At 41.9% G+C, this 27,879-nt stretch overlaps 3 protein-coding genes across 7 annotated transcripts; 2 read left to right on the forward strand and 1 right to left on the reverse strand.

Annotated features, from left to right (window-relative positions):
• The first annotated feature begins 1,664 nt into the window (after positions 1 to 1,664).
• On the forward strand, positions 1,665 to 10,600 carry LOC106589877 (sphingomyelin synthase-related protein 1). 4 transcript variants are annotated; one of them, XM_014180285.3, is made up of 6 exons: positions 1,665 to 1,895; positions 4,038 to 4,619; positions 5,739 to 5,834; positions 6,242 to 6,359; positions 6,694 to 6,844; positions 7,113 to 10,600. In XM_014180285.3, the coding sequence occupies exons 2-6, from the start codon at positions 4,057 to 4,059 to the stop codon at positions 7,418 to 7,420; spliced, it is 1,236 nt and encodes a 411-aa protein (XP_014035760.2). In that variant the 5' UTR covers positions 1,665 to 1,895; positions 4,038 to 4,056; the 3' UTR covers positions 7,421 to 10,600. The 4 variants fall into 4 exon arrangements, with proteins under 4 accessions (XP_014035760.2, XP_082826708.1, XP_045566157.1 ...); XM_045710201.2 differs by lacking the exon at positions 1,665 to 1,895 and adding an exon at positions 1,975 to 2,612; XM_014180287.3 differs by lacking the exon at positions 1,665 to 1,895 and adding an exon at positions 1,975 to 2,372.
• A 3,264-nt stretch (positions 10,601 to 13,864) lies between these two features.
• Positions 13,865 to 18,193, forward strand: LOC100846953 (voltage-dependent anion channel 2). Its single transcript, NM_001252349.1, is given in 9 exon segments — positions 13,865 to 13,943; positions 14,782 to 14,853; positions 15,254 to 15,303; positions 15,400 to 15,552; positions 15,630 to 15,682; positions 15,897 to 16,124; positions 16,475 to 16,625; positions 16,850 to 16,907; positions 17,000 to 18,193. Coding segments are annotated over 8 exon segments (852 nt in total). The 5' UTR covers positions 13,865 to 13,943; positions 14,782 to 14,786; the 3' UTR covers positions 17,092 to 18,193.
• Positions 18,194 to 18,268: 75 nt separating this feature from the next.
• Positions 18,269 to 26,710, reverse strand: LOC106589876 (catechol O-methyltransferase domain-containing protein 1). 2 transcript variants are annotated; one of them, XM_045709971.2, is made up of 7 exons: positions 26,475 to 26,710; positions 25,625 to 25,752; positions 23,409 to 23,514; positions 23,094 to 23,212; positions 20,811 to 20,865; positions 20,595 to 20,728; positions 18,269 to 19,109 (listed from the first exon to the last, which is right to left on the reverse strand). In XM_045709971.2, the coding sequence occupies exons 2-7, from the start codon at positions 25,727 to 25,729 to the stop codon at positions 18,957 to 18,959; spliced, it is 672 nt and encodes a 223-aa protein (XP_045565927.1). In that variant the 5' UTR covers positions 25,730 to 25,752; positions 26,475 to 26,710; the 3' UTR covers positions 18,269 to 18,956. The 2 variants fall into 2 exon arrangements, with proteins under 2 accessions (XP_045565927.1, XP_014035759.1); XM_014180284.3 differs by lacking the exon at positions 26,475 to 26,710 and adding an exon at positions 25,897 to 25,993.
• Positions 26,711 to 27,879: the final 1,169 nt, after the last annotated feature.

A 27,879-nucleotide genomic window follows, 5' to 3' on the forward strand; every position in this document is an offset into this window, starting at 1 on the left:
AATTAATTGATGCGTCTTGCTGACAAATTGACCTTTTTGTAAAAAGAAAAGTGATAACACCTGAAAAGGGCTGAAATATGGGACCGTCCCGGGTGCAATAAGTCCAAGTAACAGATTGGAATAGTTTAGAAAATGTATGTTATTTATATTTAAGTAGCATAAGATTAATTAATCAATCAATGTACATGCAAAAACATTGATATTGAAACAAACAATTATAAAAATCAACCTGCACTAGAGTATGTTGGGAAATATGATAATGGTTCAACTCTGGTTATTAACTCCAACACTGGGGTTCTTTTACAATACTGAGTGTTAATTTAACATTTTACAGTGTTAATTTACCTATTGAATAACCACTAGAAATTTTACACTGAAAAAAATCAACACTAGTTAACACTGGCCAATGTGCTGTGTGCTATGAAAGGGACACATCTGCAGGCTTCCAGAACCATTCAAGAACCTTTTAGAATTCTGAAGAATTTTTAACTCAAAGGTTCTTTTTCAGGCAAGAGTTCTCCAAGGAACCATAAGAGCTGAGGAAGAACCATTTAACAACTGTTACTTTTTAAAGTGTACTTCCAACACACAAATCAAATAAAAGTGTATTTGTCATATGCACAGGATACAGTGTAGTATAATATATAGTACAATGAAATGCTTACTTGCAAGCTCTTCTGTCAAACAATGCAACAGCTGTACATGATATTCAATAGAACACACATACAGTCTGCTATAAATGGCTCTCATGAGACATCAGCTATCTTTCCTTTTCATTTTCTGATGTTGTAGGATGGTAATTAGCCTAGTTGAGGCTTTAGGCTTCTGTATAGTGACAGGAACAGGTGTTGTTCCTTCGCCTCAGTCTAAAATTAAAATGACCTGATTGATGTCTGTTTGTGTAATTGAACTTAGACCTATGTCTTAAATCTTATTATATGTGTCTTGCAACTTTACATAGAGCTAATGTTGGCTACAGTGACTTACCTAATTGAAATCTATTCTACATTATGCAACCTGGACTCAGGGTTAGATGTAACAAAGTAAATGTAAATCCACCAAATGGTATGATATGTTACGTCTCGTATGGCATGTACTAATTTGTGGGTGTCATCAACCATTTTGTATATGTTACAAATTACAATTAGTATGATATGTTACAAATTGCAATTCGTACAATACATTATGAATTGTAATTCTTACAAATAGTCACAAAATAGCTAATTCCAATTTGTTGTGGCTAATGTTAGCTAGTTGGCTAGGTGGCTAACGTTAGCTAGGCTAGGGGTTAAGGTTAAGGTTATGAGTTGGGTTAAAGGGTTAGGAGTAAAAAAAAAAGTAGTAAGTAGTTGCTAAAATGTTAAAGTTGTCCGTGATGAGATTCAAACACCAAACACACAACCTTTGGGTTGCTCGACATATCTTTCTGTCTTATGTATCCATACCAAACATAACATACCCATATTAAATTAAGTCTCCTGGATTACCCATTTACTATGTTACGTCTAGTTTCTGAGACCAGGCTGACATGACGTTAGGTTACTTTATTGGTCATCAACAATACATTGTTTCAGAGTACATACTGTGCTGCTGTCTTTGCATACCGATACTGTCATTTCACCAGTAGAGGTCAGTATAGTGGCTATATATTGAGATATGAGCAATGTTCTGCTCATTACGAGAAAACTACGTGGTGCGCGGCTCTTCCAGTGTTTACGGAGCGCCTTCAGTAATGTCAACAGCAAAGCAGATGCTAACCAGCAGCGGAACGAAATGATTTGCTTCAATCGTTTTATCACCGTAAACGTAAATATAGTTTCGTCAGACTCATGTGAGATGCCATATAGTCAATTTACTCTCCGCGGCAGCTAACTAACAGTTGTGTCTGAATTCCGGTGAGTATTTACTGCTAGATTGCTAACTAGCTAACATATCAGGCTAACGTTTGCATACCAACAAGCTGGTGACGTTATACCGGAATGTACACGTTGCTGATAGCAAATGTATTCTGAGCGTTGAAATGTGTTTTACATAGCTAGCCTATCCACACAGCAAGCTAACTGGGCTTGGAGGTATATCAGTCACTCGTACACTTAGCTAACTCTGTAGTTAAAGCCAAAGCGGTGTATGGCTGGCTGGCTAGCTAGCTAGCTACTGTTAGCTAACTAACCCCTGCCTGGCCTGCTGGAGACAGTTGGCTGTTGCCAGAGTAGCGGATATACGAGAACGGAGTTCAGCGTTCCTCGGCTATTGCCAGAGATGTCACCACCCTTCTCGCTCTCTGTCTGTCTTGTTGTTTAGTATAATGAGTGACCTGTGCATATTAGCACCCCACACTAGTTCTCTGTATTGCGTTTTAATGGTTGCAAGAGGTGAGTGGGGAAATGCAATCGCATGGGGACATGCCATGGGACAGTTTGTCTTGCCAGGGACACTGACCTCTATGTAGTCTGATTTTTAACTAGGCTGTATTACACAATTACTTGTCTGACAGTGTACTGTAGGCTAGACTTAACGTTAGTCCTTTAGAAGTTTAGCTGAAAACTGCTTTGAGTGACTACAATTTAACCAGACTGGAAGAAATGGATAAGATTGTCTTGAAGCAGTGGAAAGTAAGTCCCTCGTGTAGAAATGTTATGCTAGACACGGAACCAGACTATTGCTGATTCAGTGAAACATGGTGACTGCCTAGTTCATCAGTGGCTTGTGTAATGACAGTGTTTTCTCTTTAGAAATGGTACTGGCTCCTCCAGTCGATATGTGGACTTTGTCTATTCCATACAGTGCATATCTTTTCATGTGATATGCATGTTTCCTGTGACAATCTTAAAGAGCGACTGCCCTTTAAAAAGCTTGTCTCGTTTTGAAAATGGCTTATGTGGCATCGTTATGAGTTTGAAACATTTTATTCTAGTGTCAAAATTGACTACAACGTGTAAAGTCAGTCTCGTCCGAAACAGAGATTTACAAGATGGGGGGATGTTAAGTCACGGAATGAAGGGTACAGTAAGTTTTCCTTGTTTATTTCAATCCTGCTGGCAGCACCTAAGTAATCAATTCAGAGCGCAGCTGTACGCGACCCGATCCTTAGCATTTACATTTTAGTCATTTAGCAACTTACAGGAGCAATTAGGGTTAAGTGCCTTGCTCAAGGGCACATCGGCAGAGCATTTTTTTCTTCTCCTCTCCACTTAGTCGATTCTATAGATGGGTTTGCTGAGAACGTAACGAAACCCATGCTTCAATGGGACAGATGTTCGTGTTGTGATTCCGGATGGCCAAATGGCTAGCAACAATGACAAGAAACTGCCATGTTGGGGAATGCTAAGTGGCTCGTTTCATTACGGGTTTTTTTTCTTCTTGATTCCTTGTTTTGACTATGTTAATATGGCAACAACAAAAAAATCGCTAACCAACAACTGTAACATTATATTTGATAGACAACAAGTGCTCATTGTGCAGCTGTATGTTGACAATGTTTATTGAATACAATCTAAACCAACCCCGTCCGTTTTGTCCCATAGTTGCTGAACAATCCAACCTGGATAGTTAGACCATCAGTAAATTACACAATGCACATCAGTAAATTACACAATGCACATGGGACAATATTTTAAAAGTTCAATAGCTCCAAATTTAATGACTTAACCTCAAACCAATTGTAAATTGTAGAAATTCCTATACAACTATTGAAAGCATTTAATGAGACAACTAAAAGATGTGCGACATGAAAATATTTGAAGGTCCAGAACTGTCCCCCAGAGATGAGGTAACCAAATTTGCAACGTCAAACAGCAGCCTGCTGAAGCTAATTGGTGAAATAATTTGGCTAACTCTTCCCACCTGTGAGACCCACATCAAACCACACCCCAGACACAAAGTCATGTTTGAATTCAGTCACGGACACTAGCATTTCTTAATGAATCACATATAAAACGAGGTCAAATCAGGAATGCAGTCTCCCTTTTTGAGAGCACGTGTTTGATTTGGTTTTGGAGTCGAGATTAATCTTGTCGTTTTGTTTTTGTCTTCTACAGTTTACAGAGTGAAGGGGAGATGTCTAGTAGTACCCAGCTGAGCATCCGGCATTGGACCACCAAGCATGTAGCCAAGTGGCTGAAGGACGAGGGCTTCTGCCATTATGTAGACCTACTGTGCAACAAGCACCGTCTGGATGGCATGTCCTTACTCACCCTAAGTGAATATGACCTCCGCTCTCCCCCGCTGGAACTCAAGGTGCTGGGGGACATCAAGAGGCTGATGGTGTCCCTCCGCAAGCTGCAGAAACAAAACCTAGACATCCTGGAGGAGCTGGGGGTCCCGTTCGACGGACACTCGCCTCAGGGTGGGGACTGGCACTGCAACGGAGACTCCAGTAGAGAGTGCGATAACTCTAACGCTGACACAGCACCGGTTGGAGAGCAGTATCTTCAGTATAGGAATGGGAAGTACAAGCATGGAGGGAGCGGGAGGCTGGACCCTGAGTACTGGAAGACGGTGCTTAGTGCCGTCTATGTGGTGTTTGTGTTTGGATTTACCTCTTTCGTCATGGTGATCGTGCACGAGAGGGTGCCGGACATGCGCACCTACCCGCCCTTGCCAGACATTTTCTTAGACAGGTGTGTTGCTCATGTTGTTCCCCTACATCCTAAACGATGTATGTACATTTAGACCGACTTGATCTTGTGACTTTTCAGAAAGCACCTCTTTTCCGATTGTCAACATAACTGATGCTTTGGTGACGACATGTTACAAGGAACCAAATACAAGCGAATTAAATGGGGGAGGAACTAATCTGAATTTAATTCATTTTAAACTCTTTTTTTTTATAGCAAAAATGTTTTCCGTTTGGAGTAAATGGCTTCCGTTGCAAAATGTATTCATTAGTCGGACACCGACTAATGAATACAACCCTGACTAGGCTCTCAGAGCAGCAGTGAAAGTTTGTCTTGACAGTGAAATTATACATGATGGTGCACATGCAGCATCTTGTGATCTGTTAAAACAAGCAATCAAGCTGTTGAGGGGGGAATCAGTCTGGATGGACATTGTGATACTTGCCCTACTTTCTGATAGCAACTGTCTATTATAAGCCTGACATGGTGTGTGTGTGTCCCAAATTGCTCCCATGAAGTGTACTACTACTCTATGGGCCCTGGTTGAAAGTAGTGCACTATATAGGAATGGGGTGCCATTAAGTGTTCTTGGATTGTCTAATCTTCTGTTCACAATGACTTCCATTGGGCGGCGCTTGAATGTCCGGCTTGTTCTCACCGAGTGCTGAGTCCGACTTACTCGTGGTGTGATAATGTGGCAGATTACTGTTGGCGAAATGACTAAGCAGTAACTAGGCTGAATGTAGCTCTATGTTTATGGTCTAGCAGGACTAGAGGTTGACGTGGAGACGCGGCATAGTGAAATAGCAAAAGGTTTAGCCTTTTGTGAGAACTTTTAATGCAGGTTTGTCAGGTGTTATCCCAGTTGCGCTGGATGACCCTTTTTGCATCCTTTAATTGGGATAGAAATCTACTAGGCTATTTAGTTTGTTCCAGTTAAGTAATGTTGAATATATAGGTTAATACTTTCCATCTGGTTATTAGTGATTAGGCGTCAGTGACTCTTTTTTTTTTTTTTTTTTTTTTAAATAAAGTTCTCTAAGCCTGGGAGAATAACCCACAGTGCTTCGTAGCAGACAGCTTGAAGATCAGCCTATAACCATTTTTCTTTCTTTTTAACAGTGTACCTAGAATACCATGGGCCTTTGCCATGGCAGAGGCATGTGGAGTCATCCTGTGTAATATCTGGCTGCTAGTTCTGCTTCTGCACAAGCACAGGTAGAGTACTGGCTACTGACTGGTCCATAGGAAAACATGTTCCTCACACAGCCTAGTCTTTATTATTATTATATTGTTTTTTTTGAGCTAGTGTCTAGAATTTCTCCCTGACTAGAATAGAGGAATCGTGTCGAATAGGAGTGTGTTGTCCAGGAGTTTTCAAGCTTCTCCTCCAGGTAACCTGTTTCATGTATTCGATCTATTCCAGAGCTAGCACACCTGATTCAACTAGCCAACTAAACATTAGGCTTTTGACTACATGAATCAGGTGAGCTAGTTTTTAAGGCTACAACAAAATTGTGAAACTTTTAAGGGTGCCTGAGGAGAGGTTTGAAAACCATTGGCCTAGTTATTGAAGTTGTGGTAAGTGCTATGTTAATGTGTGTGTAATGTTTGCTCTGCTTAAGGTCCATTCTACTGCGGCGGCTGTGCAGCCTCATGGGAACAGTGTTCATGCTGCGTTGCATCACCATGTTTGTGACCTCCCTGTCAGTGCCAGGACAGCACCTGCAGTGCTCAGGAAAGGTACCACCACTCTAAATCAAAACTAAATCAAAACTGTTTAGAAATGATGGACCTACATTTATAGTCTTCACTCTGTCCAGCTTGATAAAAAAAATTCCAAAAGTGATGGTCATATCCATCTTTTTAGCAAATTTTGACGTCGTGCAAATGTAACTAATTTTAAGTTTGGCCCTCTGAAGTCGCACCGCGGGTCGCATTCGGTGAAGATGGAATGCGACCCGCGGTGGGGATTAGTTTACCCCCCCCCTGCTGTACACAGGCTATGGGTGGCAATTTACACTTCTCACAACAGGCTAGCATATCAATTGTGACTTTTTCCTTCTCTTTCCCCTAGGTGTATGGTGACATGTGGGCCAAACTGCATCGAGCTCTGGCCATATGGAGTGGATTTGGAATGTCCCTCACAGGGGTCCATACGTGTGGGGACTACATGTTCAGCGGTCACACGGTGGTCATCACCATGCTCAACTTCTTTGTGACAGAATGTAAGTGTTCCATATCATTTATTGTTACTGTCCTCTTGGTGCAGACTGTAAGATGTCAATGACTGTAGTGGGAAGAACTTCTGTACGTCGTGTGTCCATCAGCTATGACTACATGAAGACCAGACCACTGACGTCTATAAACTGTTATATCAATCTACAGGATCACTTGAAGTTGTCATTCTCTTCCTGATTGGAACAGAACATAACTGAAACTCAAAACCATCTTAACACATTGTTCAATGTTCTGCTTGTATGTATTCACTAACAGATACCCCGCGAGGCTGGAACTTCATCCACACCTTGTCCTGGGTCCTGAACTTGTTTGGCATCTTCTTTATCCTGGCGGCCCATGAACACTATTCCATCGACGTCTTCATCGCCTTCTACATCACAACCAGGCTGTTCCTGTACTACCACACGCTGGCTAACACCAGGGCCTACCAGCAGAGTCGCAGGGCCCGCATCTGGTTCCCCATGTTCTCCTTCTTCGAATGCAACGTCAATGGCCCCGTGCCCAACGAGTACGGCTGGCCCTTCTCTAAACCCGCCATGATCAGGAGCATGATTGGGTACTAGGTGGTCTGCGACGCAGCCACGACGACGTTGATCTCTTCTAACACTGTTTACTCTGAGCCCCGTCGTGTCATTCTGCTGCTGCCTTCAAGGAGTTGCCAACTGTGGTTGTGTGATTATTGACTTTATATTCCAATAGCTGCAGAGACTGCAAACTGAGATGTCTTGTAGGATCCTATTGGTGCGACAGGGTACGGGAGACTTGACTACTCATATTCTGTGACTTAGTGGTTGGCGTTTGTCCCACGGCAGCCTGTTGAAAGGGATTAAACTAAGGATGTGTCCAAAATGACACCCTACTCATTTTATAGTGCACTACTATAGACCAGAGCCCTATGGCCTCTCGTCAAAATAATGCACTACATAGGGAATAGGGTGCTGTGTTGGGATACATGCTAAAGACTAATCCTCTCCACTTCCTCTCTTCATTTGAAAAGGGATTGAGATTTTTGAAGATATTTCCCACACCTTTTGCCATGATCAATAACCAGGTTACAGATATGATGTAAGTGCTTTAGTCAACTCATCTCTTGTTATGCCTTACTGTTTATGGCATGACAGCGAACTCGACAGAGGAGTTGGCTAAAGCACAAACTGACCTGCTACTGCCAGGCTAGCATTTCCGCTCTTAACTTGCAGTCTGAGTGAACGTCGAAGGTAATGGCAAGCTAGAGGTTTTGGGGAAAAACATGAAAGCAGAATTCTCAGGCAGCCTATTGTAACCAAAAATGTTTATTTTTTAAGTCCAATAGAATTTGTTAATCTAAAGTTCAACAGTATTATAGTAAAACAAACTCTTGTTCATTTAGATATCCTGAGAAATTAGGGTATAATATTATTGTGGTGTTTTTATCTGGCTCTAATACAGGTACGGCCCGTTTTTTTTTTTTTTTAAAGCAATTTTCAAAATGTCACAGATGATACTGTACCTGAATTTCTGTATAACAATATCTAAGTTCCAGATGTTGTGACTGGTCTTGTTACTTTCTTTATTACTTTAGGTAGTGTGAAAAGCTTCTGCATTCCTTAAGACACTACTGTGGATTTTGGCTGTATTACTAGAATGCTGAATTAGTCACATTGACATGAACTACATTACATGACCAAAAGTATGTGGACATCTGCTTGTCGAACATCTCATTCCAAAATCATGGGTGTTAATATGGAGTTGGTCCCCGCCCCTTTGCTGCTATAACAGCCTCTATTCTTCTGGGAAGGCTTTCCACTAGATGTTGGAACATTGCTGCTGGGACTTGCTTCCATTCAACCACAAGCATTAGAGGTCGGGCGTTGATGTTAAGCAATTAAGCCGGGCTCGCCGTTGGTGTTTCAATTCATCCCAAAGATCTTCGATGGGGTTGCGGTCAGGCCTCTGTGTAGGCCAGTCAAGCTCTTCCACACCGATCTCGACAAACCATTTCTGTATGGACGTCGCTTTGTGTACAGGGGGCAGTGTCATGTTGAAAAAGGAAAGGGCCTTCCACAAACTGTTGCCAGAAAGTTGGAGGAACAGAATTGTGTAGAATGTCATTGTATGCTGTAGCGTTAAGCTTTCCCTTCACTGGAACTAAGGGACCTAACCCGAACCATGGAAAAACAGCCCCAGACCTCAGTAGTGAGTGTTGCAACCGAGGACAGACATTTTTTTTTAAATGTATGCGCTTTAGCACTCGGCGGTCCCGTTCTGTGCGCTTGTGTAGCCTACCACTTTGCTGCTGAGCTGTTATTGCTCCTAGATGTTGCCACTTCATAATAACCACACTTGCAGTTGACCAGGGCAGCTCTAGCAGGACAGAAATGTGACGAACTGGCTTGTTGGGAATGTGTCATCTGAGCTCATCAATAAGGCCATTCCACTGCCAATGTTTGTCTGTGAAGTTTGCGTGGCTGTGTTCGTTTTTATTTTATAAAAAAAAAAAAATGTAATTGTTGATTTTATACATCTGTCAGTAACGAGTGTGGCTGAAATGGCCGACTCCACTAATTTGAAGAGGTGTCCACATACATTATACACACGCGTATGTGGTTTCCTTTATAATATTTGTATTGTTCAGGTATCCTACCTTTTCTGAACTATACCTTGCCGTAAACGGAGATTGCAAAAAGCAGCCAAAACTATGGAATGGAAAATGGTGAACAATCGTTTTTAAATATCATTCCATTTGCCAATAACTTTAGGTGTTATAGTAACATTGTCTTTTTATAAGAAATGCATATCTCAGATGTTGTGTACTCGCTTGTAATTTAGTAAATGCCCAGGCTTCGATAACATACAAGGATATAAATCCTTATAAAATAATAGTTTTACTACTTCCATAGATCCCTTGGACTGTCTTAATTTATTTAATTTTGTGTATGTCAATAGAATTTGTTTTATTTTATTAAATATTTGATATACAGAAAGGATATTGCAATATACACTTGAACAGGAATATGTTTACAGTTGTGAGGAAATATATTTGTTTAAAACACAATGTGCTTTTATGTATAGGATTGATTTTCAGAATCACCCTCTCACCCAAATCATTAAAACAAATTCTCTTCTCCCCCCCCATACAGTCCCTCAAATCAGATCTGAGATGGCCATTAATGGTTACAACCCACTTTTGTAAGACAAGTATTACTTTACTGGGCAAAGACGTCAGTTCAACCTCTAGTTTTTATCCTACATTTGATTGAATTCACGCAAGTTGACAACTCTCAATGTAAGAAAATCTATATTTGAACCATGTCATTGGATATAAGTTAGGTGAAAAAAGGACACATTTTCCAAATTCCTTTTATGTTGATGACTTGAGAATCGGCTCAGTTTTCCACCTTGATTCATCATCACATTTGTTTCTACGTCATAGATTTTTTTTTATGTTGATTCTACCGGTTTGTGTCCAGTGGGTTAAGTCTCATCTCCATCCCATGTTTTATTTGGAATTTCAGCTGTGGAATAGTTACTAGATCCCTTACATGCTATGAGTCTTTATTACACCCCCCCCCCCTCCCCCCCCCCCCCCCCCCATAAAGTAATGCATTGAACTTCTGGTTTGACTAATGCTAACTGCAAATCTATCATTTGCTGCTAAGATTTTTTTTATTTTTTAGATATGTACAGGAGAATTATGACTTTTCTCTCATGTATTTGTTATTGTCATTTTTAACCCCCTCTAATAAATTGTTACTAATCCTTAACACTGGTGTGGTTATAATGTTATGTTACATACCTCCAAGATGCAGTAATTGGCTACCATTTTTGAAATGTAGCAATCACACAAAGTGTGGTTGTATTGGGTTAATTAATGTCCTGCAAATGACATGTCTTTACCGTCATTAAACAGTTGACATCAATGATGTGATTCTTCAGAAGAGAAGGGTTTGCGAGTAGTGTGACATTTTCCCTATATGCCGACCTTGTTGCAGTTTCCCTACAAATGGTTAAAGTTAGTATTGGGGAGGGGTGAAAAGTCACCCTGGAGCACTGTGGGCAAGGCTGTAATTCAGTTAGCTACACGGTTAGAGGACGTGGTGACACATCTGCACGGGATAGAGCCAGAGTGCAGTGGATTTAAGCGGATTCTGGGAATCGGCTCAGAGCTATCCCGAGCAGTTTACATTTTTGAAATCCCGTCCAGTTGATGGCCATGGTTCCTACTGTGTCTGAGGTCCAGTGTCTAATCATGGATTTAACCTACTACTGAGTTTACATGCCAGGTCTGTCTGCTATGGAAAACCAGCATGTCTGTTCAGCCTGATCTTATTAGCTTAGTTAGTACCACTTCAGGTTAAGTCCTCTGACGGTGCTGATTCAGTGTTTACTGTTTTTAGTTAGCTAGACCACCGGTTTCTGTTTTGACCACCAAAAGCTTTCTTCAACCACACTGCAGCCCTCAGCTAGCAGCACAGTGATCAGCTCCACTGCAGCCCTCAGCTAGCAGCACAGTGATCAGCTCCACTGCAGCCCTCAGCTAGCAGCACAGTGATCAGCTCCACTGCAGCCCTCAGCTAGCAGCACAGTGATCAGCTCCACTGCAGCCCTCAGCTAGCAGCACAGTGATCAGCTCCACTGCAGCCCTCAGCTAGCAGCACAGCGATCAGCTCCACTGCAGCCCTCAGCTAGCAGCACAGCGATCAGCTCCACTGCAGCCCTCAGCTAGCAGCACAGTGATCAGCTCCACTGCAGCCCTCAGCTAGCAGCACAGTGATCAGCTCCACTGCAGCCCTCAGCTAGCAGCACAGTGATCAGCTCCACTGCAGCCCTCAGCTAGCAGCACAGTGATCAGCTCCACTGCAGCCCTCAGCTAGCAGCACAGCGATCAGCTCCACTGCAGCCCTCAGCTAGCAGCACAGTGATCAGCTCCAGCAAATGTTTATTTCATCACAGCTCAGTTCGTGTAATTCCTTACCATGCAGAATTCTTCCAGTTAAGGGTTGTTGAAGTGTTTTTGACAGCTCCTGTTATAGTTGCTAATCCAGCTGTCAACAAAATGCAAACCTCCTGAAACTGTACAGAGAAAAGATGACTGCTAGACATATTACCAGGATGTGTACTCTGAGCATGTGCTGACCAACTGGCAAGTGTCTTCACTGACATTTTCAACCTGTCCCTGACTGAGTCTGTAATACCAACATGTTTTAAGCAGACCACCATAGTCCCTGTGCCCAAGAATACTAAAGTAACCTGCCAAAATGACTACTGACCCGTAGCACTCACGTTGGTAGCCATGAAGTGCTTTGAAGGGCTGGTCATGGCTCACATCAACACCATTATCCCAGAAAACCTAGACGCACTCCAATTTGCATACCGCCCCAACAGATCCACAGGTGACGCAATCTCTATTGCACTCTACACTGCCCTTTCCCACCTGGACAAAAGGAACACCTATGTGAGAATGCTATTCATTGACTACAGCTCAGCGTTCAACACCATAGTGCCCTCAAAGCTCATCGCTAAGGACCCTGGGACTAAACACCTCCCTCTTCAACTGGATCCTGGACTTCCTGATGGGCCGCCCCGAGGTGTAAAGGGGAGGTAACAACACATCCGCCACGCTGATCCTCAACACGGGGGCCCCTTGGTGGTGCGTGCTCAGTCCCCTCCTGTACTCCTGTTTACTCACGACTGCATGGCCAGGCACGACTCCAACACCAAGTTTTCTGATGACACAACAGTGTTAGGCCTGATCACCGACAACGATGATAGAGCCTATAGGGAGGAGGTCAGAGACCTGGCCATGTGGTGCCAGGATGACAAGCTCTTCCTCAACGTGATCAAGAAAAAGGAGATGATTGTGGACTACAGGAAAAAGAGGACCGAGCACGCCTCCATTCTCATCGATGGAGCAGGTTGAGTGCTTCAAGTTCCTTGGTGTCCACATCACCAACAAAATATCATGGTCCAAACAAACCAAGACAGTCGTGCAAAGGGCGCGACAAAGCCTATTCCCCCTCAGGAGACTGAAAAGATTTGGCGTGGGTCCTCAGATCCTCAAAAAGTTATACAGCTGCACTATCTAGAGCATCCTGACTGGTATGGAACTGCTCAGCTTCCGACCGCAAGGCACTACAGAGGTTAGGGCGTACAGCCCAGTACATCATTGGGGCCAAGCTTCCTGCCATCCAGGACCTCTATACCAGGCGGTGTCAGAGGAAGGCCTTAAAAATTGTCAAAGACTCCAGCCACCCTAGTCTTAGACTGTTCCCTCTGCTGCCGCACGGCAAGTGGTACCGGAGCGCCAAGTCTAGGTCCAAAAGGCTTCTTAACAGCTTCTACCCCCAAGACAAAAGACTCCTGAACAGCTAATCAAATTGCTACCCAGACTATTTGTCTTGTCCCCCCCTCTCTGTTTATTATCTATGCATAGTCACTTTAACTCTACCTACATGTACATATTACCTCAATTATCTCGACTAACCTGTGCCCCCGCATATTGACTCCCTGTATAGCCCCTGTATACTGTTATTTTTACTGCTGCTCTTAAATTCAAATTACATTTTTTTGACTTATTTTTTTACTTAACACTTCTTTTTCTTAAAACTGCATTGTTGGTTAAGGGCTTGATAGTGAGCATTTCACTGCAAGGTCTACACCTGTTGTATTCAGCGCATGTGACAAATACAATTTGATTTGATATTATTAGCTGGCTGCTAGACCTATCGTGTTAGGTAAAGCACCGTGGTTTCTATGGTGATAAAGACATCTTCCAGCTGCCAGGTGTATTATTTGTAAAGACAATTGTATTAAGTAAATTAATACACAAATGTTACAGTGTTTTAGTCTTATATTAACAAAATTATTAAATATGGACATAGAAATACTCAAATAAACCCAGAACTCAGTCATCCTACTTTGATTTAGACAGGCAAAGAAACGAACACCTATATGTATAGGGTCCTGCGATCCTGGGGTCATGAGAGGTTGTTTTGCTTTCGCTGTTTCTCCTTCATCGCCCTCCAGCTGGATAGGACTGTCGCGACGCGGTGTTAGAAACTGCTTGAAAACAACGAACCAACTATCTGCACCAACGCAAAACTTCCAGTAAGTAATTGCCATAGTTCTGTTTGCTATCTAATTAGGTACCTTACTTGCCAGCTAACTAGCTAAACGTTAGCTAGGTAGGGGACATGGCCGGGATCCAGCGCTGAGAAATCTAGCCAGATAGCTAACGTTACATGGATAGCTAACTAGCTAACGTTAGTCCATTGTCAAGGGTAAATACATGTCCCGATCTTTGACATATTAACTACAGTATAACTAATTACATTTTGACTTTTATTCGAGGTCGAAATATGATGTGCCATTGCCTAGCTACGTCTTCTTATTGTCTAGTTCAAGTTGAGAGAACAGATTGCTGCTGTGAACAAATCCCTGTCTGTGATGTAATGGCTTGTTAACTTGCTCGCCGGCTAGCTATTTTGCTAACGGCTACTAGCTAGCTAACTTGACTTTCAGTGAACCAGCCGCCAGTCACATTGATATTGCATATTGTAACGATCTACTGTAGCTAGCAACTTGAGACTTGGCGGGGGCTTTTGACGTGCTAATATCGCCGTCAAGATGGCTGCTTGCAGATAACCTTGTTCTTCAAAGCTTTACGTGTGTAGAGATGGTTGTGTAGCTCTGGCTATATCCCATAAAATGTGTTCACAGTCCTACGAGGAGATGATCCGTACATTCCCTATTATCTGATCAGTTACTTGGTGGTGGAGTACACTGCTACTAGTTAATAAATGGCGAACAACATGCATGTTAGGACTATCCCTTTGTGGCAATACCATCTATGTCCTACATTTGCTGCAATAGGCTACATGCTGAACTCGGTCAGTAGTACTATGATAGCATAATTTGTCATCTGCCATTTTCCTTCTTGTCACAGGTAGAATGGCTGTCCCTCCATCATATGGTGACCTTGGTAAATCTGCAAAGGACATCTTCAACAAAGGATATGGTAAATGTCTTTGAAACTGGTTGGTTTACGCCTGTAGGAATGATGAGCAGGACACACATTGACATTTAATGTAACAGGGGCCTCTTCAGACAACTTAAAACGTTCACATCACTTTCGTTTGGCCTCTCTTGAGCCCGTAAGGGAATGTTTCCATCAATGCACAGAACACATTTCACACTGACATGACATTTTACAAGGAAGTTAACATAACACCCAGGCATTCAATTTGTTCAAGACATGTCACAATTGGGCCGACTGGATCAGTATTCTCCATGTAGTAGTCCATTTGGCAAGTATTTAAATGTTAAGGAGATGCTAATCAAAACAAGGTTAACGCCACTACCTTAATATGTAATGGAATATGTGGTGTTCTGAATGTTATGGTTTGTTCTTTTATTAGGTTTTGGATTGGTGAAACTTGATGTCAAGACTAAGTCTTCAAGTGGAGTGGTGAGTTTGGCTTTTCAATCCTGCCAGGGTTACTGTACATTCTGGTCCTCCATAGCAAGATATAGGCGTGCTAAGTCTGTCATTATTGTTATTTAGGAATTCAAAACCTCTGGCTCATCCAACACTGACACCAGCAAAGTCAATGGCAACCTGGAGACCAAGTACAAATGGGCTGAATACGGCCTGACGTTTACAGAGAAGTGGACCACAGACAACACTCTGGGGACTGAGATCACCGTTGAAGACCAGGTAGAGAGGAGAAACCAGTCTATACTGTAATTTGTGAGCTTTCTATTCAGATATGCTTAGTTTTTTTTCTTCCATAGATCACCAAAGGACTGAAACTTACGTTCGACACCCAGTTCTCACCAAATTCTGGGTTTGTGGCTTTTTTAAATTTCAAGCACAACTAAATGTTTCTCACCAGTCTTTGAAACCCTGAGGTGGATAACATTTATTGTGCATGTTCAGCACTGCATAGTCCACCAATCTTCCTTTATTGAAAATAATCTGTGATGACTGAACTAGAACAACAGAAATATGAGACTGATGTTTATTAATCCTATTTTCCTCCTCTATTCTCCTTCTAACAGCAAGAAGAGTGGTAAGGTGAAGACTGCGTATAAGCGTGAATACGTCAACTTGGGCGTGGATGTAGACTTCGACTTTGCCGGCCCGGCCATCCATGGGGCAGCGGTGGCCGGATATGAGGGATGGCTGGCAGGCTACCAGATGACCTTCGACACGGCGAAGTCCAAAATGACCCAGAGCAACTTCGCTGTTGGCTACAAGACGGGAGATTTCCAGCTGCACACCAATGTGTAAGCTTCATATGGATTGTATTTTTGGAGGACTTGTGTCTCAGCATTGAAGTGAAAAGTATGACTGTTTCTACTAGAAAGATGTTCTCCTTTGTGCTTATTGGTAACTATGGTCTTAACAAGTTACATCGATTTTTAATAAGTTGGGTATATATTTTATATATATTTTAGATTGTCTATATATATATTCTTTATCATTGTTATTATCTATATCGTTACAAAATGTAATGCATTTAATTTATTGATTTGAGCGTTTCAGTTCATCTTTTGTTGAGTTATCATTAAACAAAAAGGGCTTTTCATCAGACAAGGATAACACAATGTTTGTATGTTTATGTCCTATATCCCAGTAATGATGGCACAGAGTTTGGAGGGTCCATCTACCAGAAGGTGAATGACAAGCTGGAGACTGCTGTGAACCTGGCCTGGACAGCAGGCAGCAACAGCACGCGCTTTGGCATCGCTGCCAAGTATCAGCTGGACTCCAGTGCCTCCATATCTGTGAGGGCTGCTCTTTTGGTTGTCTTGTTTATCAGCCTGACGGCTGTTTTAATATTCAGACTGGTTCTGCAGGATTAGTAGTTTATTAAATGGGAATGGGTTGTGTCAAATGAGATATTTTAGGAAGTAACTGGACAATTAAGTGACGTTCTTACGCAATGCCAATAATTATCATAACCCGTTGTATTCCATTGTTAATTGTATGTGTTTGTTTTATTTTCCAGGCTAAAGTTAACAATGCCAGCTTGGTGGGAGTGGGCTATACCCAGACGCTGCGACCAGGTAAGAACTGGCTCACTAATGTGCAATAGCACTGCCAGCCATCACCAAAGTGGGTTGTTGTAGCTAAGTTATTTATTTTTCCTGTTCTGCAGGTATGAAACTTGTCCTGTCTGCACTGGTCGACGGTAAGAGCATCAACGCCGGTGGCCACAAACTGGGACTGGGCCTGGAGCTAGAGGCATAAGTATCTAGCTATCCTTTCTAGTGAAGTCTTCATATTTGAATATTTGAGGGAATATCAGAAGAATTTGGCCTTATTTATTTCCAACCCAACAACCAGTAAGGGATGTCTCAAAGGAAAGTGATGAATCTAATCTAAAACATCCTCAACATAGCCCTCAGTTCTGTCAGTTAGATGGATCCCTGACCTATCAGCCACTGTCATTTCCTTTCAGTTGGTTTGTAGTCAGTCATCCTGTGTGTCCTATGACAGTAGCCCAGTACTACTAAGCCTGTTATGTATTGGTTTGTAGTCAGTCATCCTGTGTGTCCTATGACAGTAGCCCAGTACTACTAAGCCTGTTATGTATTGGTTTGTACTCAGTCATCCTGTGTGTCCTATGAACAGTAGCCAGTACCACTAAGCCTGTTATGTATTCAGTCATGTATTCCTGTACTGTACCACTAGTGAAATACATCCTCCTTCTCAAAGAGCGTGTTCATTCTGCATGTTTTACGTTTGTTTTATTGGTTTGGCTCGGACAATCCGAGGAGGGTTATATTAAGATGTATACTTTGATTTAATTCTATATATAATAACAATGTTATTATGTTGTCATTATGTGACAATCCTGAACTGTTGTTTTGCACACTAGCAAATTATATTATACCTTAATTTATATCCTTTCTTTCCCTGTTTCATTTGCACATATAGTAGCCTTCGGTTAGCAACGCTTTGCCTGTTGTCAGGACGACTCAGAATGTTCATCACGTATTCTAGAGACCTTAAACCTCTATTCTATTGGGTGATGATCTATTTAGATCATATTCTTGAGGACATGTTAATTAATTATGCTTACTGCTTCGCCACCCATTCTGCGGTCTTTGGCAGATCCATACGATCTTGATTACCTAACCTGTTTCCTAGTTGAACATGGTAATATAAATTGCACGACATTGCCAAATGGGATTTTCTGGGTGTCATTAGAAAGGAAAAGGGGAAACTATTATAACTGAGCGAATCCTCCACCTCCCCTTCCCTTAGCTGTGTATAAATGATATGACTGGGAAACCAGAAACCAAGTCCACTTGTCTATGTCTACCTTTACAATAAAGTCTTTAAACAAGTCAGTCCTTTGTTCTTGGATATGTCATGGTGCCTTCACACGGTTGGACAACATGAAACTGTACATGACAAGTCACTTGTTTTCCAATTTAATGAACATTTAAAACAACCTTAACAGTGAAAGTATGACTCACCTGAGTACAATATGTGTAGAACTGTAAACATTACACATTACTTTGGTCCTTTCTAGGGCCATCAAGTTTTATTTAATCACAGGGTTTGCTGTGAATTATCACATCTTCAGAATTTGCTTAAATTAAGGTGTGATTTAAGATTTTTCATTAAAAATCAAGAATATTGACATCTAAAGTAGCGGTTGGCAAAATGATGTAAATTGAGAAAGCAGACATTTCACTTGTTTTTGAGGTATGTTTTCAGTATATTTTTGAATGCTTTCAGACAATGATATTAATCATGATTTTTTTTAAAGTGCACTAAAATTACAAAGTTACCTGATTAACTCCGACAGTCCTAGTTCTTTCATTTAAACCTTTTCAGGTCACATATATTCAAGGGCAGCATTACACACATGGATTTAATGACATATAAACAACAATTTGAAAAGTCAGCACTTGTACCATCAGATTATCATACCGTAAAGCTACTTCTCAGTAATTGGGTACTACAGTTTACCACAGTAAAGGCCAGTGTTGGTCAATCATAACCCAAAGCCACTTGTCACTAATTCGATACCATAGTACAGACCAGTGTTGGCCAATCTCCCATTTAGTACTATAGTTTTAAGACGTGTCTCCTACATAGTGTTAGAGTTTGAAGGCCAGTGTCACGCCGTCTCCCACAGTGAGCATGCTGATGTTGATCCTGACATCCCGGTACAACTTCTTGTTCAGCTTGTCAATGGCCTGGGTATCAATGTCATCAGCAGCAGGGTTCACCACCTTCCCACTCCACAGAACCTAAAGCACAGAGCAGCATCATCATTCTAATGTGTGTATATGTGTATATATATATTACCATTCAAAAGTTTGGGGTGACTTAAATGTCCTTGTTTTTGAAAGAAAAGCAACAAAAAAAGCAGTTAAAATAACATAAAATTGATCAGAAATACAGTGTAGACATTTAATGTTGTAAATGACTATTGTAGCTGGAAATGGCTGATTTTGAATGGAATATCTACATAGGTGTACAGAGGCCCATTATCAGCATCCATCACTCCTGTGTTCCAATGGCACGTTGTGTTAGCTAATCGAAGTTTATAATTTTAAAAGGCTAATTGATCTTTAGAAAACCCTTTTGCAATTACGTTAGCACAGCTGAAAACTGTTGTTCTGATTAAAAAAGCAATAAAACTGGCCTTCTTTAGACAAGTTGAGTATCTGGAGCATCAGCATTTGTGGGTTCGATTACAGGCTCAAAATGGCCAGAAACAAAGAACTTAGAAATAATCTCTAACCAGAATAGAAAGAGTGGGAGGCCCCGGTGCACAACTGAACAAGAGGTCAAGTACATTAGAGTGTCTAGTTTGAGAAACAGATGCCTCACAAGTCCTCAACTGGCAGCTTCATTAAATAGTACCCGCAAAACACCAGTCTCAACATCAACAGTGAAGAGGCGACTCCGGGATGCTGGCCTTCTAGGCAGAGTTGCAAAGAAAAAGCAATTTCTCAGACTGGCCAATAAAAAGAAAAGATTAAGATGGGCAAAAGAACACAGACACTGGACAGAGGAACTCTGCCTAGAAGGCCAGCTTTCAGGAGTCGCCTCTTCACTGTTGACGTTGAGACTGGTGTTTTACGGGTTTTGTTTCTGGCCATTTTAAGCCTATAATCGAACACACAAAACGCTGATGCGACAAATACTCAACTAGTCTAAAGAAGGCCAGTTTTATTGCTTCTTTAACTCAGGACAACAATTTTCAGCTGTGCAAACATAATTGCAAAAGGCAAGTCAGTTAAGAACAAATTCTTATTTTCAATGACGGCCTAGGAACAGTGGGTTTACTGCCTTGTTCAGGGGCAGAACGACAGATTTGTACCTTGTCAGCTCGGGGATTCAAACTTGCAACCTTTCGGTTACTAGTCCAATGCTCTAACCACTAGGCTACCCTGCCGCCCCTAATAATCAATTAGCCTTTTAAAATGATAAACTTGGATTAGCTAACACAACGTGCCATTGGAACACAGGAGTGATGGTTGCTGATAATGGGCCTCTGTACGCCTATGTAGATATTCCATATAAAAAAATCAGCCGTTTCAGCTACAATAGTCATTTACAACATGAACAATGTCTACACTGTATTTCTGATCAATTTGATGTTATTTTACTGGACAAAAAAAATGGGCTTTTCTTTCAAAAACAAGGACATTTCTAAGCGATATCTTTTAGTTGCTTACGGCTGTCCATGTGATTTGAGACTACAGCCCTCATATTGAAACACTCACGTTATCAATGGCAATAATGCCTCCTTTCCTCACTAGCTGGAGGGATTTTTCATAGTAGTTGTCATAGTTTGCTTTGTCTGCATCGATGAAGACGAAGTCAAATGTCTCGGCCTCGCCATTGGCCAGGAGGTCATCTGAGGAAGAGGAGTGAGTGTGAATACATTTGTTCATTGTGTTGTTTGTAATGGATCTGTTATAAACATGTTATTACTATACCTAGAGTTTTCAATGCCGGCTGGATGCGTAGATCTATTTTCTGTGCCACTCCAGCCTGCAAAGAAAGCACAGAGGTAGACCTGGTGGTTGAGTTATGCATGGTTACGCATGACTTTTTCTGACACAATTTTCTACTCTGCTTACAATGTCGACAAGAAGGGCTTTTCTTGAAGGTGGTAGGTGAGAACGTCTGTTATCAGGTGAGACCATTAGTAATGGATGCTCTGACAGACTCTCTCTATGATGGATTAGATTACTTTCACATTCCCATCAATCTAGCACACAACCAGTCTCTCAAAAGCTTAAATTGATTTTGAGGAGGAACTGTGAAAAAGCATGTCTGAGTTTATATTTTTTTTTGTAAAGTCCAGAATATCAGCAGTGTACTGTACATCTACAGGTTCACAGCTATGGGATTAATTATGAACTTAAAGGTCTTTTTTTTCATAACAGAGTGTTTTGTGCTTGCTATCTTAGCTCCATAAAAGCAACAACCATAACAAGCTGCACACCCATCAAGCTGCACACCCATCGAGCTGCACACTCATCGAGGTGCTCATCCATCGAGGTGCACACCCAGAGGTGCATACCCATTAAGCTGCACACCCATCGAGCTGCACACCCATCAAGCTGCACACCCATCGAGCTGCACACCCATCGAGCTGCACACCCATCAAGCTGCACACCCATCGAGGTGCTCATCCATTAAGCTGCACACCCAGAGGTGCACACCCATCGAGGTGCTCACCCATCAAGCTGCACACCCATCAAGGTGCAGCTAGTTCTTAGCCCAGTGAGACAGCTTTTCTGATGCCATGCAAATGTTTTTTTTTTATTGTTTTATTACCAGGTAAGTCAGTTGAGAACAAGTTCTTATTTACAACTGCGACCTGGTCAAGCTAAAGCAAAGCGTCACAAACAACAGAGTTACACATGGAATAAACAAACATACAGTCAATAACACAATAGAAAAATCTATATACAGTGTGTGCAAATGAGGTAAGATTAGGGAGGTAAGGCAATAAATATGCCATAGTGGCGAAATAATTACAATATAGCAATTAAACACTGGAGTGATAGATGTGCAGAAGATGAATGTGCAAGTAGAGATACTGGGGTGCAAAGGAGCAAAATAAAATAAATAACAGTATGGGGATGAGGTAGTTGGATGGGCTATTTACAGATGGGCTATGTACAGGTGCAGTGATCTGTGAGCTGCTCTGACAGCTGGTGCTTAAAGCTAGTGAGGGAGATATGAGTCTCCAGCTTCAGTGATTTTTGCAGTTCGTTCCAGTCATTGGCAGCAGAGAACTGGAAGGAAAGGCGGCCAAAGGAGGAATTGGCTTTGGGGATGACCTGTGAGATATACCTGCTGGAGCGTGTGCTACCGGTGGGTGTTGCTATGGTAACCAGTGAGCTGAGATAAGGCGGGGCTTTACCTAGCATAGACTTATAGATGACCTGGAGCCAGTGGGTTTGGTGACGAATATGAAGCGAGGGCCAGCCAGCGAGGGCATACAGGTCGCAGTGGTGGGTAGTATATGGCACTGTGATAGACTACATCCAATTTGTTGAGCAGAGTATTGGAGGCTATTTTGTAAATGACATCGCCGAAGTCAAGGATCAGTAGGATAGTCAGTTTTACGAGGGTATGTTTGGCAGCATGAGTGAAGGATGCTTTGTTGCGAAATAGGAAGCCATTTCTAGATTTAATTTTGGATTGGAGATGTTTGATGTGAGTCTGGAAGGAGAGTTTACAGTCTAACCAGACACCTAGGTATTTGTAGTTGTCCACATATTCTAAGTCAGAACCGTCCAGAGTAGTAATGCTGGACGGGCGGGCAGGTGCAGGCAGCGATCGGTTGAAGAGCATACATTTAGTTTTCCTTGAAAATGTAGCTTGAGTGCCAGTCTGTTTCATCATGCCAACTATTACCATCATGCCAACAATTACAGCAAAGGAGTTGGCAAGAGCACAAACAGATCTGGGACCAGGCTATAGAAGGAGACAACAGATCTGGGACGAGGCTAATGTGAATAAAATAGTTTCAGAATGTAACTTGTTACCTGGGGAGCTTGACAAGGCTAGTGGTGCTATCCCTTACAAATACACCCATATCTGGCCTGCACACGCCAGAATCACTACAATGGTGTGAGAGATGACATATAGTCAATCAAATGATTCTGCCAGCTCGCTGAAATGCCTGTCTAAAAGAGTTACGTCAACAGTAGGTCGCGTAGCACTGGTGTGTCAGAGAAAGCAAACACAAATCCACATATCACCTCTTTCCAGAAGGGTTTGCCGATGTTGGGGTATTCGTCTTTGATGTCACAGGCCACCATCTTCCCGTCGTCTGGCAGAACCAGCGCTATGCTCAGAGTGTTGTACCCTGTGTATACTCCTACAGGGAATACAAATAAAACAAGTATTATGATACTCGTATACAGTAAATGTTTTACAGAAAAACAGTATTTATTTTTGCGAGCCAATATGGACTAGAATTACACTATGCAACATTAAATAAAATCCTAGGCTACAGAAACTAGTGAGAAGAGATTATTACATGTGATAAAGAGTTTAATGTGAATCATGTTTACCGATTTCTATAGCTTTTTTGGCTTTGATGAGTCTTGCCAGGTTAGCCATCAGCTGAGACTGCTCAGCGGCAACCATGATGAAGTTCCAGGAATCATCCATCGTCCTCTGGAAGATAAAACAGAAGAAAGGAGATGTTCATGTTTAGTTTTTCTCCAAAAATAGAAAAGTTAACATGATAAACAGCCTGTTTACTAAGTGTACATTTATATTTACAAGTCTCAGACCCAGACACTTGTGAACAGAGAGTGTGTGCTTAGTCCCCTCCTGTACTCCCTGTTCACCTACGACTGCATGGCCAAGCACGACTCCAACAACATCATTAAGCTTGCCGATGACACAACAGTGGTAGGCCTGATCACCGACAACGATAAGATAGCCTATAGGGAGGAGATCAGAGACCTGGCAGTGTGGTGCCAAAAATTTGGAATTGGTCCTCTGATCCTCAAAAAGTTCTACAGCTGCACCATCAAGAGCATCCTGACTGGTTGCATCACTGCCTGGTATGGCAACTGCTTGGCATTCGACCGCAAGGCACTACAGAGGGTAGTGCGTACAGCCCAGTACATCACTGGGGCCGAGCTTCCTGCCATCCAGGACCTCTACACCAGGCGGTGTCAGAGGAAGGTTCTAAAAATTGTCAAAGACTCCAGTCACCCTAGTCTTAGACTGTTCTCTCTGCTACCGCGCGATACCAGAGTGCCAAGTCTAGGTCCAAAAGGCTTCTTAAACAGTTTCTACCCCTAAGCCATAAGACTCATGAACAGCTAATCAAATGGCTACCCGGACTATTTGCATTGTGCAGTCGTAAAATCCATCAAGCGCTATGATGAAACTGGATTTCATGAGGACCGCTACAGGAAAGGAAGACCCAGAGTTAACTCTGCTGCAGAGGATACGTTCATTAGAGTTACCAACCTCAGAAATTGCAGCCCAAATAAATGCTTCACAGAGTTCAAGTAACAGACACATCTCAACATCAACTGTTCAGAGGAGACTGCGTGAATCAGGTCTTCATGGTCGAATTGCTGCAAAGAAACCACTATTAAAGGGCACCAATAATAAAAAGAGACTTGAAAGGGCCAAAAAACACGAGCAATGGACATTAGACCGGTGGAAATCTGTCCTTTGGTCTGATGAGTCCAAATTGGAGATTTTTGGTTCCAACCGACGTGTCTGTGAGACCCAGAGTAGGTGAACGGATGATCTCCGCATGTGTGGTTCCCACCATGAAGCATGGAGGAGGAGGTGTGATGGTGTGGGGTGCTTTGCTGATGACACTGTCTGTGATTTATGTAGAATTCAAGGAACACTTAACCAGCATGGCTACCACAGCATTCTACACCGATCTGGTTTGGGCTTTTTATTTGTATTTTTTTTTTCAACAGGACAATGACCCAACACACCTCCAGGCTGTGTAAGGGCTATTTGACCAAGAAGGGTGGAATGCTGCATCAGACCTGGCCTCCACAATCACCTGACCTCAACCCAATTGAGATGGTTTGGGATGAGTTGGACCGCAGAGTGAAGGAAAAGCAGCCAACAAGTGCTCAGCATATGTGGGAACTCCTTCAAGACTGCATTCCAGGTGAAGCTGGTTTAGAGAATGCCAAGCGTGTGCAAAGCTGTCATCAAGGAAAAGGGTGGTGACTTTGAAGAATCTCAAATATAAAATATATTTTGATTTGTTTAACACTTTTTTTGTTACTACATGATTCCATGTGTTATTTCATAGTTTATGTTTTCACTATTATTCTCCAATGTAGAAAATAGTAAAAAAATAAAAACGTTTGACTGGTACTGTACATATTGCATCAATTACCTCGACTGGCCTGTGCCCCCACACATTGACTCTGTACTGGTACCCCCTATATATAGCCTCACTACTGTTATTTTATTGTTACTCTTTAATTATTTGTTATGTCTATTTTCTTTTACATTTTTTTACTTCAGTTTATTTTTGTAAATACTTTCTTAACACTTATTTTTCTTAAAACTGCATTGTTGGTTAAGGGCTTGATAGTGAGCATTTCACTGCAAGGTCTACACCTGTTGTACTCAGCGCACGTGACAAATAAAATTAGATTTGATGTGATTTGTGCAACATAATAAATGGTTCCCCCTTGTGGCAAAAGACAGACACCATGGACTTTGGACAGTTTCTACTGTTAGGCAAATATATGAACATATTAGATAATGAAGATCCGGACCTTCTTACCAGTCGGAGTTTTTTCAGGGCCGGATGCTCCCTCAATGAATGATTGAGGACATACTGCATCAAGGGGTTATCTTTTGCCCCAGAGTGACTCTTGAAGATGTCCATGGAAAATGTGGATCTTCTTTTGCCTGGAGGGAGCAATCATGTGGTTTAAGTGTTTGATAATTTAACAATAATGGGAAACAATACACGATTACTCTCTGTCATATTTGACTGTTCAACGTCATCTTGACATGTGATGAAATTGATAAGTTGATTCTACCCCCCCTTACCAATGTAATAACCAGCCACAAAGACAACCCCAAGTGTAGCGGACCCGATCAATGCTTCTCTGGATACACTGTGAAAAGACATTGTAACAATGTATCTCCTCGCTTATTCATTGACCGTTTGACAGATCAAGGACGTCTTAACGTGTAACAACCTGTTTCCTTGTTTGCTATACGTAACCGCGGAGCTGTAATATAGTGGCGCATCCTAAATATAATGCATACACATGAACGGACAATATATCAAATTGCGCTTATATTACAATGTGCTAGGTCAAATTAATAATTAGCGCCTGCACGTGACCGTTCATGTGCTAAAACCACCCCAACGGCAATATCGCCCATAGCCACAAGTGGTCTGCAATTGAACTAAATTTTTACTTTGAGCAAGATACTGTTGAATTGTTGACTTGTCATCCAACTCCATTCAGACACTGACATTTTCGTATCATTATATCTTATGGCTGCAAAATTATCAGAAACATTTGTACAAAGTTCGTCATCAACATGAAGAAATAAACTGATCTTCACATATGGAGCACGTTTAGCACCAAAAGTAATGCGTACAGTAACTTACTTACCGCGTATAAAGAGATGAAATCGACGAACTACGAATCTGCGTGGTGCCAGTTATGTGGTTCACTGTATAAAATGGCCTCTGAGAAAAAGGGAGGGATGGAGGGAGGGTCTCTGATCCCTAATCCACGAATAATCAATTTAACACTTGCTTCACCAAATCTAGATAATGGTATTGCTTTATCATATGCTCATAACCATGGTAGTTTTACACAAAGACCTAGTGATAGTTACCAAAGTTGTGAGGCTTCTGGGGTCTCTGTAAAGTGTTGTATTGTGTTACGGACAGTTCCCTCTATCCTATTCCATTTCTGGTTTGTGCAACATACAGTTCCATGGACCCCGCTGTCACAGAAACAACAACAGAGTCTCCTACAACACTTAGAGAATGTGGACACGTTGGTTGTCATTGGTTGTTTATTTTGAACTCAATGTAAAACTCGTCTTGACAATAGTTCCAGTAGGAATATGTGAATAGGCCATGTCCAAAAAGAAAAAAAACATATCATTCTAGACTACTATAATTTTGCAATGTAATTGTTGAATTGCAAATTGTATAATCTTAATGACTACAGTCAGTGTCCCAGGTAGGGAGTTATTTACTTCTCTACCGCAGCACAGTCAGAAACCATGGAAACCGTGGACTATTCTTTACCTTTTGATGTAATTTCAGATACCTTACCAGGGTAACGACACTGTCACCCTCCAGTTGATTCTGTATCACAGAAAATCCAGGTCAACCCTACCTACCTCAAACCCTTGATCATCTGGCCTGTTTGTGACTGTCTGAAATACATCTTTAGAGCATCCATGACGCATGTAACGTGATCATGAGAAAATAAATAGCTGGGGGGGATGACCAACATGTGATGCATACTTTTGTACAGAGAGGGGCGCTGTTGTCATGTCAATGTTCAGTATACTGTATTGTTGGAGATGTCTATCCACTGGGCCTTATAACAATATGCTCTTGCATGTCAGCTCATTGAGTTATTTTCTATCGTATTAAAAAGCAGTATGATTTTTCACTAGGCTACACCATGTCAACACTGTAACATAGACCGACACTCTGCCTCTGTGGTATTTTGACCCAGTTACATACAGTATGTGTTGGTGTGTTGATCAGCAGGCCAGTGGGAGTTGATATCTCTGATCTGTGGCTGAAGTGAATAGCAGTCTTCTCCTCAGGGCCTTTTAGTTCCACAACCATAGCGTGTGATAGTGTGGTGACAGACCACTGAGAGACGAGTCTCTGCATGGAGAGATGGCTGGAGGACGGGGGCGGGGGGGGGGGGGGGGCGTCATCACAGGGCCCTGTGTAGGATCCTAATAGTGCCAGACACACACCATAGCTACATCCCAAATGGCATCCTATTCCCTATTTAGTGCACCACTTTTGACCAGGACCCA

The sequence above is a fragment of the Salmo salar genome, chromosome 28, assembly GCF_965601325.2.
Source record: "Salmo salar chromosome 28, fSalSal1, whole genome shotgun sequence".
In the NCBI taxonomy this organism is placed as follows: domain Eukaryota; kingdom Metazoa; phylum Chordata; class Actinopteri; order Salmoniformes; family Salmonidae; genus Salmo; species Salmo salar.

What these genes read in the sequence shown, in the direction of transcription:
- LOC106589877 (XM_014180285.3), top strand. Translation starts at nt 4,057, where the DNA reads ATGTCTAGTAGTACCCAGCTGAGCATCCGGCATTGGACCACCAAGCAT. An exon ending in CTGCTTCTGCACAAGCACAG is followed by an intron (nt 5,835 to 6,241) that starts GTAGAGTACTGG and finishes GCTCTGCTTAAG; the next exon opens with GTCCATTCTACTGCGGCGGC. An exon ending in CAACTTCTTTGTGACAGAAT is followed by an intron (nt 6,845 to 7,112) that starts GTAAGTGTTCCA and finishes ATTCACTAACAG; the next exon opens with ATACCCCGCGAGGCTGGAAC.
- LOC106589876 (XM_014180284.3), bottom strand. Translation starts at nt 25,978, where the DNA reads ATGTCTTTTCACAGTGTATCCAGAGAAGCATTGATCGGGTCCGCTACA. An exon ending in CAAAAAAGCTATAGAAATCG is followed by an intron (nt 23,213 to 23,408) that starts GTAAACATGATT and finishes TATTCCCTGTAG; the next exon opens with GAGTATACACAGGGTACAAC. An exon ending in GCCGGCATTGAAAACTCTAG is followed by an intron (nt 20,729 to 20,810) that starts GTATAGTAATAA and finishes CCTCTTCCTCAG; the next exon opens with ATGACCTCCTGGCCAATGGC.